Here is a 12618-nt window from a genome sequence, read left to right on the forward strand (position 1 = left end):
TACTGTGTACAGCGCACTACGCATAGTCAAAGAAGGAACGTTACTCGCCACGAGATTTCACAGACATGCACTTAATCTACGATGCAGCAGGGTGCAGCACAAACAGGCCTCATCCTAACTGGAAGAAGTTTATCTCCACGGATACCAGCTTACGTGAGACGGTGTCGTTCGTGCCTCAGAGAGCCAGCCTAGCTTCTTGCCAAAGACATGTCCAAACACAGACTTTGAGGCGATGGTGTTGGATCCTGTGGCCAACCACCCACCAATAAACACCTGTCAACTTATCTGTGAAACGACACTTCGAAGGGTACAGTGTGCAGAGTCTGGTGAAACAGGTATAACAGCCTTATCGTAAAGAACGTGTGCAAGCACTGGGACCAACGGATTTTAAGCCCTGAATTCACTCCTGTCAATACCCACCAGGTTAGCCGATCGCGCTAATGCGCTACTTCCTGGACTCGGGTAGGCGCGCCGGCCCCGGATTGAATCCGCCCGGTGGCTTAATGACGGAGGACAGTGTGCCGGCCAGCCTAGATGTGGTTTTTAGGCGGTTTTCCACATCCCTCTAGGTGAATACCGGGCTGGCCCCCACATCCCGCCTCAGTTACACGGCTCACAGACATCTGAACACATTCGCACTATTCCATGGATTTTACTAGACACAGACAGTTGGGGTACACTAATTCTGTCCCGGGTGTATGGGGTGGCGGCAGGAAGGGTATCCAGCCACCCCTTCGATTAACCTTGCCAAATCCGATTAACCATGCCGATCCTGCGTCATTGCGGGAAAAGGCACAAGCAACAAATTCACTCATCTCAATGAATAGTCCACCGAAGCGCTGTAGTGCCGAACTTAGCACAGTCTGAACTGTTCATGCATGAGGCCTCATTCACCCATGATGATGGTTTCAACAGCTGCAGCAGCCACGCCACCCACATCGGTAACCAGCAGCAATGGTTCTTTGTCAATGTATGGGCGGGCATTGTACAAGATCCCCTAATATGACCTTACTTCCTGCCTCCCAACTCGACTGATCCATGTTACCTCGTTTTCCTGCGAGATGTGCTGCCACAGTTCTTGGAGACTGTATCCCTTGTCGATGCGAAAGTATGTGGTTTCAGCACGACGGTGCACCAGCGCACTTTGATGTTAATGTCTGCAAGCACCTGAACAACAAGTAACCTCATCGTTGGATTGGAAGTGGAGGTTCAGTCCCATGGCCAGCGCGATCATCGGATCTCACACCTCTGGACTTTCTCCTCTGTGGTTACGTCGAAACTTGTATATGTAACTATGTAGAAACAGATGGAGACCTGCTTGCTAGGGTCCAAGTTGGTACAACAAACACCAGGGATCTTTAAGAGAGTGCGGCAGAACTTCAAGCGCCGTTGTCCTGCATGAATTGAGACTGGCGGTCGTTACATTGAACAGATACTATGAGGTACGTTGTTGGTATGCAGTGTGCGCTGTGTAGGACCATACACAATGAATATGCATGTCCGATCACTGGTTCCATATCTCAATATAATCGGTCTAGGACCCACTAACACTGTTTCAATTTGATCCAAAAGGTTTGAGACAGCCTGTATAGCACGGCTAACTGAAAGACTTGAGGCAGACGACTTACAACAACAGCTCATTTAACTTTTATGTGAATAAACGCCGTTTCAAATCACCAGCACATTGATGATCTCTCAAAATGCGGTGGTGTAGGAACAATTTGTTCTTATGAAATGACAAAAAAGTAGTATTAGTGGTAGAAGATGTGCTTTAGCTGAAGACGTTCTTGTTTGGAAAAGAAGTATCCTAAAGAACTTTTTGTATCCCGCCTGGATAGGCGGCGCGTGGGTCTGCTCCTGTAAACTGAAGGTTAGGCCGAATATAGGAAGCTAGGAGGAGCAGGTGAGGTAGAATTCTCGGTACTGCAGTGTGAATTTAAATCGCCTTTACTTTAGCAAGAAGATGAATATATGACTTTGCACTGAGGAGCACGTATGTGCGAAGCCGGATGTCTCGAGCTCACAAAAGGTACACAGGCAAAATCTGCAGTGGCTAGCCCACTGTGAAATAGAAACAATGTTGCTTGGTCGTCTACTCGGAATCAAATGGGCAGAATCTGGAGCGGCGCTCGTAGAGCTGCACAGCGCCGGCTGGAGGGCGCTGTCGTCGGTGTCGGTGACATAGTGCCAACCTAACAACTTGTACTTACGCCGTGGCATCGTAGCTATCGATACCTCAGAATTAGCTCGTAAATTTTCTTTTATGTTTTGTAGATGGTTGAGACCAAGTTACCTTTTAATTCTTTGCAAATGTGGCAGTATTTTCTATGCTTTTTATTCTTCGTGGTAATTTGTTTTACCAGATTATCAACAGGTTTTGAATGTTTACTCGCATTTGCGTGTTTCATGCTTGATTTGAAAATTATTGACAATGACAACTCACTTCTGAGAGAGAGAGAGAGAGAGAGAGAGAGAGAGAGAGAGAGGGAGAGCACTCATATGCACACAGCACCGAATATTATAGAACATACTTCTACTAAATTAATAAGGAAGTCCTTTATAGCTTCGACGCTCATACACATTACAGCACGATGAACTAGCGGAACTTCACATTTTGTGCTGTAACTTAGATCTCATGAAGGCTTTAACTGCTGGTACGTCTTTATGTGGCGTTTAATTATAACAATTAATACAAAGAACGATATGTTTTTATAAATCTTCAATGTGCCGTTGCCTTGAAACAGCATACTTTCGTAACAAACGAGTTATGACACGAATGCTATCAACTATGGAACCCAATACGGCTTCTCCCAAGCAGCCCACTTCGAACGCTAACGTGAAATCGATAGCAGTTCCTGCAGTATTCGATACTGTATGTGTCGTCAAAATGATGCCACATGTCCCTCAAGTCTTGTGACCTGAATGTTACGCACACAGCAAATGCTGCAGACTCCACGCTGTCAGGGTCTCATACCAAGGGAAAATGAAATGTTCGCAGTTTTGATTTGAAAATAAGAACATTAGTCAGGACAGTCATGGCTTCTTGCTGCCACACTGGGGATCTTTGCACTATTCGTGCAAAGTTCGACGATTTTTGAAAAAATAAAAAAATATCCTAAAGTCTTCTGTTGTAATTAGAACGAACATTTTCGTTTCGAATAATGCATATGATGCATGCTTTATCATGCACACCAAGGCACTGAAATGCGTTGCCCTATTATTAGTGTAGGCAGGATAAAGTTTGTTTTCACTCTCCAGAAAAATAAAGAGCATTGTCAGGAAAAATGTGAATGAAGAGCAGTAACAAAAAGAACTGGACATTTATGTTCCGAAAGTGAACTAAAAGTAAATGATACGAAAGAGTGTGTCTTCAGTGTAATTTTGTACATAAATAGTCAACTGCCGGCGAGTAACTTGTGAGTGATGATGCAGGCTTTCAAGAGTGACATGTAGCACATTTTGAAAATACAGTAAATAGTATTTTCCAGTGAAAGCATGTGAATTTTGGATTAGCCATGTTTTTTTGGTTATCCGTGCAGTCTTGTGTGCACAGTGACCCATATAATAGTTCTTGCTGCGCCTGATTATAGCAGTTCTATCAAATTCACGCGTTGCGAAAACCATCAAAATGAACCTCAGGTAGTTGCTACAAAATTGTCTTGAAAGACACACTTCATAATTTAGCAACTAAGGTATTTGTTCGCAACTGAAAATATAGACATTTCATCTAATTGTTAGGGAAACTCTCCCTACTAATAGGGCGAAACTTACAGTATCAGTACACTCTATAGAGACATTTACGTACTTAGTATGCCTTTACTACAGTGAGCCGCGCGCGATTAACCGAGCGGTTTGAGGCGCTACGGTCATGGACTGTGCGGCTGATCCCGGTGGAGGTTCGAGTCCTCCCTCGGGCATGGGTGTGTGTGTTTGTCCTTAGGATAATTTAGGTTAAGTAGTGTGTAAGCTTATGGACTGATGACCTTAGCAGTTAAGTCCCATAAGATTTCACACACATTTGGATATTTTTTTACTACAGTGGATAGAAGCGCAAATGCAAGAAACAAAAAAAAATGTATCTTTAACATCATCATAACATTAATATTAAACGTCGATTACGGAAGCTTCAAAGCATAATAGAGAGATACATAGACGGAGATACGAGAATGAAGGTTCCGCCTCTATTTTGATTTCCTTTGGTTGCAAGCTGTGGAAAGTGAAAAATCATGAGGAGGTTAGTGTGACTACTTTAGTCTCGGCTAGCTGTCCGCTGTCAGCAGAGGACTGTTCAGGCTTGTGGAGGCTCTGTAATGGTGTGGGGAGTGTGCGGTTGCATTGGTATGGGACCTCTGATACGTGTAGATGCGACTGTGATAGGTGACACATACGTAAGTATCCTGTCTGATCACCTGCATCCATTCATGTCCATTGTGCATTCCGACTGACTTGAGCAATTCCAGCAGGACAATGCCACACCCCACACATCCAGAATTGCCACAGAGCGGCTGCAGAAATACTCTTCTGACAAGGGAACCTCCCCATCGAACCCCCCTCAGATTTAGTTATAAGTTGGCACAGTGGATAGGCCTTGAAAAACTGAACACAGATCAATCGAAAAAACAGGAAGTTGTGTGGAACTATGAAGATTCAAATGGCTCTGAGCACTATGGGACTTAACTTCTAGGGTCATCAGTCCCCTAGAACTTAGAACTACTTACACCTAACTAACCTAAGGAAATCACACACATCCATGCCCGAGGCAGGATTCGAACCTGCGACCGTAGCGGTCACGCGGTTCCAGACTGCAGCGCCTTTAACCGCTTGGCCACCCCGGCCGCCGAACTATGAAGAAAATAAGCAAAATATACAAACTGAGTAGTCCATGCTCAGGAGCGCCGTGGTCCCGTGGTTAGCGTGAGTAGCTGGGAACGAGAGGTCCTTGGTTCAAGTCTTCCCTCGAGTGAAAAGTTTAATTTTGTATTTTCAGACAATTATTATCTGTCCGACCGTCCGTCCGATGCGAGGTAACTACGCCGTAGTATGGGGACGCTACACCTAAACGGAAAAATTTGAAAACGTTAAAAACATATGTTTTGACGGAGCGCAGGGAAAACTGGGCGATTGTGAAACAGTTGCATTCATTTCTTGCAGTTTATGTGACAACCTACATATACATCTACATTTATACTCCGCAAGCCACCCAACGGTGTGCGGCGGAGGGCACTTTACGTGCCACTGTCATTACCTCCCTTTCCTGTTCCAGTCGCGTATGGTTCGCGGGAAGAACGACTGTCTGAAAGCCTCCGTGCGCGCTCTAATCTCTCTAATTTTACATTCGTGATCTCCTCGGGAGGTATATGTAGGGGGAAGCAATATATTCGATACCTCATCCAGAAACGCACCCACTCGAAACCTGACGAGCAAGCTACACCGCGATGCAGAGCGCCTCTCTTGCAGAGTCTGCCACTTGAGTTTGTTAAACATCTCCGTAACGCTATCACGGTTACCAAATAACCCTGTGACGAAACGCGACGGTCTTCTTTGGATCTTCTCTATCTCCTCCGTCAACCCGATCTGGTAGGGATCCCACACTGATGCGCAATACTCAAGTATAGGTCGAACGAGTGTTTTGTAAGCCACCTCCTTTGTTGATGGACTACATTTTCTAAGGACTCTCTCAATGTATCTCAACCTGGTACCCGCCTTACCAACAATTAATTTTATATGATCATTCCACTTCAAATCGTTCCGCACGCATACTCCCAGATATTTTACAGAAGTAACTGCTACCAGTGTTTGTTCCGCTATCATATAATCATACAATAAAGGATCCTTCTTTCTATGTATTCGCAATACATTACATTTGTCTATGTTAAGGGTCAGTTGCCACTCCCTGCACCAAGTGCCTATCCGCTGCAGATCTTCCTGCATTTCGCTACAATTTTCTAATGCTGCAACTTCTCTGTATACTACAGCATCATCCGCGAAAAGCCGCATGGAACTTCCGACACTATCTACTAGGTCATTTATATATATTGTGAAAAGCAATGGTCCCATAACACTCCTCTGTGGCACGCCAGAGGTTACTTTAACGTCTGTAGACGTCTCTCCATTGATAACAACATGCTGTGTTCTGTTTGCTAAAAACTCTTCAATCCAGCCACGCAGCTGGTCTGATATTCCGTAGGCTCTTATTTTGTTTATCAGGCGACAGTGCGGAACTGTATCGAACGCCTTCCGGAAGTCAAGAAAAATAGCATCTATTTTCTGGGTCTCATGAACAAATAAAGCGAGTTGGGTCTCACACGATCGCTGTTTCCGGAATCCATGTTGATTCCTACATAGTAGATTCTGGGTTTCCAAAAACGACATGATACTCGAGCAAAAAACATGTTCTAAAATTCTACAACAGATCGACGTCAGAGATATAGGTCTATAGTTTTGCGCATCTGCTCGACGACCGTTCTTGAAGACTGGGACTACCTGTGCTCTTTTCCAATCATTTGGAACCTTCCGTTCCTCTAGAGACTTGCGGTACACGGCTGTTAGAAGGGGGGCAAGTTCTTTCGCGTACTCTGTGTAGAATCGAATTGGTATCCCGTCAGGTCCAGTGGACTTTCCTCTGTTGAGTGATTCCAGTTGCTTTTTTATTCCTTGGACACTTATTTCGATGTCAGCCATTTTTTCGTTTGTGCGAGGATTTAGAGAAGGAACTGCAGTGCGGTCTTCCTCTGTGAAACAGCTTTGGAAAAAGGTGTTTAGTATTTCAGCTTTACACGTGTCATCCTCTGTTTCAATGCCATCATCATCCCAGAGTGTCTGGATATGCTGTTTCGAGCCACTTACTGATTTAACGTAAGACCAGAAGTTCCTAGGATTTTCTGTCAAGTCGGTACATAGAATTTTACTTTCGAATTCACTGAACGCTTCTCGCATAGCCCTCCTTACGCTAACTTTGACATCGTTTAGCTTCTGTTTGTCTGAGAGGTTTTGGCTGCGTTTAAACTTGCAGTGAAGCTCTCTTTGCTTTCGCAGTAGTTTCGTAACTTTGTTGTTGTACCACGGTGAGTGTTTCCCGTCCCTCACAGTTTTACTCGGCACGTACCTGTCTAAAACGCATTTTTTCCATAAACACTCAACATTGTCAGTGTCGGAACAGAAATTTTCGTTTTGATCTGTTAGGTAGTCTGAAATCTGCCTTCTATTACTCTTGCTAAACAGATAAACCTTCCTCCCTTTTTTTATATTCCTATTAACTTCCATATTCAGGGATGCTGCAACGGCCTTATGACCACTGATTCCCTGTTCTGCACATACAGAGTCGAAAAGTTCGGGTCTGTTTGTTATCAGTAGGTCCAAGATGCTATCTCCACGAGTCGGTTCTCTGTTTAATTGCTCGAGGTAATTTTCGGATAGTGCACTCAGTATAATGTCACTCGATGCTCTGTCCCTACCACCCGTCCTAACATCTGAGTGTCCCAGACTGGTAAATTGAAATCTCCACCTAAGACTATAAGATGCTGAGAAAATTTATGTGAAATGTATTCCAAATTTTCTCTCAGTTGTTCTGCCACTAATGCTGCTGAGTCGGGAGGTCGGTAAAAGGAGCCAATTATTAACCTAGCTCGGTTGTTGAGTGTAACCTCCACCCATAATAATTCACAGGAACTATCCACTTCTACTTCACTACAGGATAAACTACTACTAACAGCGACGAACACTCTACCACCGGTTGCATGCAATCTATCCTTTCTAAACACCGTCTGTACCTTTGTAAAAATTTCGGCAGAATTTATCTCTGGCTTCAGCCAGCTTTCTGTACCTATAACGATTTCAGCTTCGGTGCTTTCTATCAGCGCTTGAAGTTCCGGTACTTTACCAGCGCAGCTTCGACAGTTTACAATCACAATACCGATTGCTGCTTGGTCCCCGCATGTCCTGACTTTGCCCCGCACCCGTTGAGGCTGTTGCCCTTTCTGTACTTGTCCAAGGCCATCTAACCTAAAAAACCGCCCAGCCCACGCCACACAACCCATGCTACCCGTGTAGCCGCTTGTTGCGTGTAGTGGACTCCTGACCTATCCAGCGGAACCCGAAACCCCACCACCCTATGGCGCAAGTCGAGGAATTTGCAGCCCACACGGTCGCAGAACCGTCTCAGCCTCTGATTCAGACCCTCCACTCGGCTCTGTACCAAAGGTCCGCAGTCAGTCCTGTCGACGATGCTGCAGATGGTGAGCTCCGCTTTCATCCCGCTAGCGAGTCTGGCAGTCTTCACCAAATCAGATAGCCACCGGAAGCCAGAGAGGATTTCCTCCGATCCATAGCGACACACATCATTGGTGCCGACATGAGCGACCACCTGCAGATGGGTGCACCCTGTACCCTTCATGGCATCCGGAAGGACCCTTTCCACATCTGGAATGACTCCCCCCGGTATGCACACGGAGTGCACATTGGTTTTCTTCCCCTCTCTTGCTGCCATATCCCTAAGGGGCCCAATTACGCGCCTGACGTTGGAGCTCCCAACTACCAGTAAGCCCACCCTCTGCGACCGCCCGGATCTTGCAGACTGAGGGGAAACCTCTGGAACAGGACAAGCAGCCATGTCAGGCCGAAGATCAGTACCAGCCTGAGACAGAGCATGAAACTGGTTCGTCAGACAAACTGTAGAGGCCTTCCGTTCAGCCCTCCGGAATGTCTTTCGCCCCCTGCCACACCTCGAGACGACCTCCCACTCTACCACAGGTGAGGGATCAGCCTCAATGCGGGCAGTATCCCGGGCAACCACAGTCGTAGTTCGATCGGGGGATGCGTGGGACGAGCTGGCCGTCCCCGACAAACCCCCATCCGGACCCCCACAGTGATGGCCATTGGCAACAGCCTCAAGCTGTGTGACCGAAGCCAACACTGCCTGAAGCTGGGAGCGAAGGGATGCCAACTCAGCCTGCATCTGAACACAGCAGCTGCAGTCCCTATCCATGCTAAAAACTGTTGTGCAAAGAACGTCTTAACTAATCTACAGAGAGCGCAAACAAATCGACACAAAATTTAAACGGTTATTAAAATACAAGATTGCCTAGTAAATGCAGTAATGCTGCTACTTGCGCACTGCTGACACACTGCTCGGCGGCGGAAGGAGACTACGCGATTTTAAACTATTCAGGTACTAAAACGCGATGCTACAACTATCAAATACTATAATACGCCCGAAATTTATGAATTAAACAATGCAAGTACCAAAAACACGCAAAGAAATTAAGAATTAAACTATGTAACAATGAGTGAGCTAGGAGTATACGACTTGCTGCTGCAGCTGCTTATCCAACGGCGGCAGGGAGTACACTGACTGTGACCAACCGACACTGGCCGTTCAAAACAAAAACAGACGACAAACGACTACGCGAATTTACACTATTCAGGTACTAAAACGCGATGCTACAACTCTCAAATACTATAACACGCCCGAAATTTATGAATTAAACAATGCAAGTACCAAAAACACCCAAAGAAATTAAGAATTAAACTATGTAACAAATGAGTGAGCTAGGAGTATACGACTTGCTGCTGCAGCTGCTTATCCAACGGCGGCAGGGAGCAGTGTCGTATAGAATATATCAGACGTGTTTTCCTGTAGAGGAATCGGTTGACCTATGACCTTGCGATCAAATGTTTTCGGTTCCCAATGGAGAGGCACGTCCTTTCGTCTACTAATCGCGCGGTTTTGCTGTGCGGTCGCAAAACACAGACACTAAACTTATTACAGTGAACAGAGTCGTCAATGAACAAACGAACAGATCATAACTTTGCGGAAATAAAAAAAAATAAACTTTTCACTCAAGGAACCAAGGACCTCACGTTCCGCACCTGCTCACGCACTGGTGACGGCATGTGCGTCACATGACAGGAATATGTTGTCGACCCACCTAACTTGTACACTTGGCGAATGGGTAAAGAGATTCTTCTGCCTTGCCCGATTTAGGTTTTCTTGTGGATGTGATAATCTCTCCCAAAAAAGTGATGAAAACATAAGAGTTTGACACATAAACTGCAACAAATGAATGCAACAGTTTCACAGTCGCACAGTTTTCCCTGTGCTCTGTCAAAACATATGTTTTTAAGGTTTTCAAATTTTTCCGTTTAGGTGTAGCGTCCCCATAGTACGGCGCAGTTACCTCGCATCGGGCGGACGGTCGGACATATAATAATTGTCTGAAAATACAAAATTAAACTTTTCACTCTAGGGAAGACTTGAACCAAGGACCTCTCGTTCGACAGCTGCTCACGCTAAGCACGGGACCCCGGTGCTCCTGAGCTCACATTATCCTTGATGTTGCCTATCTTGCGCATGGACTACTCAGTTTGCATATTTTGCTTATTTTTTTCATAGTTCCACACAACTTCTTCCTGTTTTCTCGATTGATCTGTGTTCAGTTTTTCAAGGCCTATCCACTGTGCCAACTTATAACTAAATCTGAGGGGGGTGCGATGGGGAGGTTCCGTTGAGAGTTTAAACGGTTCCGCTGGCCACTAAACTCCCCAGACATGAACATTATTGAGCATATCTGGGATGCCTTGCAACGTGCTTTTCAGAAGAGATCTCCACCCCCTCGTACTCTTACGGATTTATAGACAGCCCTGCAGGATTCATGATGTCGATTCTCTCTAGCAGTACTTCAGATATTAGTCGAGTGCGTGCCACGTCGTGTCGCGGCACTTCTGCGTGCTCGCGGGGGCCGTAGACAATATTAGGCAGGTGTACCACTTTCCTTGGCTCTTCAGTGTAATACGTAGTTGTAATTAACTAGTGCAGGGATCCCCAAACTATTTTGGACAAGTGACTCCTTTTCCAAAATGAACTGTTACCTCAGAGCCGGCTTTAGTGGCCGTGCGGTTCTAGGCGCTACAGTCTGGAGCCGAACGACCGCTACGGTCGCAGGTTCGAATCCTGCCTCGGGCACGGATGTGTGTGATGTCCTTAGGTTAGTTGGGTTTAATTAGTTCTAAGTTCTAGGCGACTGATGACCTCAGATGTTAAGTCCCATAGTGCTCAGAGCCATTTGAACCATTTTTTTTTTTTTTTGAACTTGTGTTAATGTAATAGGGGTCGATTTTTAGATCTCGTCGACCCCAAAAATCAGTTTCCGTTTATGTCGACCCACAGGAAACCGATATCGACCCCAAGGGGTCGATATCGACCACTTTGGGAATCCGTGAACTAGTGCATGGCCTATAAAGTATCACTTCCTTTGAAAGAATTTGGAGTAGTAAAATTGATGACGGTTTAGTCTCAGTGTCCCTTTAGTGCTCTAGGATTTGCAGTTTTGAAGCGAGTGTAGCGGGCGGCCGCGGTGACAGGAAGTCGGTGGCGTGGTTGCAGGTGGAGGAGGCGGCAGACGCTCTGGAAGTGTGGCTGTGGCTGGCCGGCGGCGAGGCAGAGTGCGCGCGCTACGAGGTGCGCGCTTCCCTGTCGTGCGGGCAGCGTCCGCGCGGCCGCAGGCTTTCGCGCACCGTCAGCGGCGCAGAGCTGACGGCGCCCGTCTTCACGGGCCGCGCGCTGCCGCTCGCCGTGGCCGCCGCGCAGGCCGACCCGCCCCCGCTGCGCCTGCCCCTGGCCGCCCCCGCAGCCGCCTCCTGCCTGCAGCTGGAGGTGCGCGACCTGCTGCACGAGCCGGAGGTGACAGCCACGTGACGCCTCTGGCCTGCGCCGCTCCCGGCCTAGCACGTGGTTCACACCAGCCCGCTAACTCAGTCCAGTGCGTGGCCGTTTTTAGGATGCACAGGCACCTGTGGTGCGGAACATTTTGATAATTAACCCATAAAAATTGCATCTTGGAGCAATTTTCGAATTGAAAGCCTCGAATGCATCATTTAGTGTTTATTATTTAATTGTATAATATTTTAGTATGCAATGTAAAAATGTACTGACAAGTTTTAAAAATTAAAAAAACTGAAATCATTAAGATATTCCATATAATTTATTAACATTGCTACAAGGAACTAATCCATGGAGAAGAAATAAAAACTTTGAGGTTCGCCGATGACATTGTAATTCTGTCAGAGACAGCAAAGGACTTGGAAGAGCAGTTCAACGGAATGGACAGTGTCTTGAAAGGAGGATATAAGATGAACATCAACTAAAGCAAAACGAGGATAATGGAATGTAATCGAATTAAGTCGGGTGATGCTGAGGGAGTTATATTAGGAAATGAGACACTTAAAGTAGTAAAGGAGTATTTGGGGAGCAAAATAACTGATGATGGTCGAAGTAGAGAGGATATAAAATGTAGACTGGCAATGGCAAGGAAAGCGTTTCTGAAGAAGAGAAATTTGTTAACATCGAGTATAGATTTAAGTGTCAGGAAGTCGTTTCTGAAAGTATATGTATGAAGTGTAGCCATGTATGGAAGTGAAACGTGGACGATAACTAGTTTGGACAAGAAGAGAATAGAAGCTTTCGAAATGTGGTGCTACAGAAGAATGCTGAAGATTAGATGGGTAGATCACATAACTAATGAGGAGGTAATGAATAGGATTGGGGAGAAGAGGAGTTTGTGGCACTTGACTAGAAGAAGGGATCGGTTGGTAGGACATGTTCTGAGGCATCAAGGGATCACC

At 46.0% G+C, this 12618-nt stretch overlaps 1 protein-coding gene across 1 annotated transcript in view; it reads left to right on the forward strand.

The window, feature by feature from the left end:
- Positions 1–11692, forward strand: part of LOC126188635 (uncharacterized) — a 175024-nt gene extending 163332 nt beyond the window's left edge. The window contains exon 6 of the mRNA XM_049930235.1: positions 11381–11692. Within this exon, the coding sequence (XP_049786192.1) occupies positions 11381–11692 (312 nt within the window). The remainder of the gene's footprint in view (positions 1–11380) is intronic.
- Positions 11693–12618: the final 926 nt, after the last annotated feature.

Source organism: Schistocerca cancellata, chromosome 5 (assembly GCF_023864275.1).
Source record: "Schistocerca cancellata isolate TAMUIC-IGC-003103 chromosome 5, iqSchCanc2.1, whole genome shotgun sequence".
Taxonomy (NCBI): Eukaryota; Metazoa; Arthropoda; class Insecta; order Orthoptera; family Acrididae; genus Schistocerca; species Schistocerca cancellata.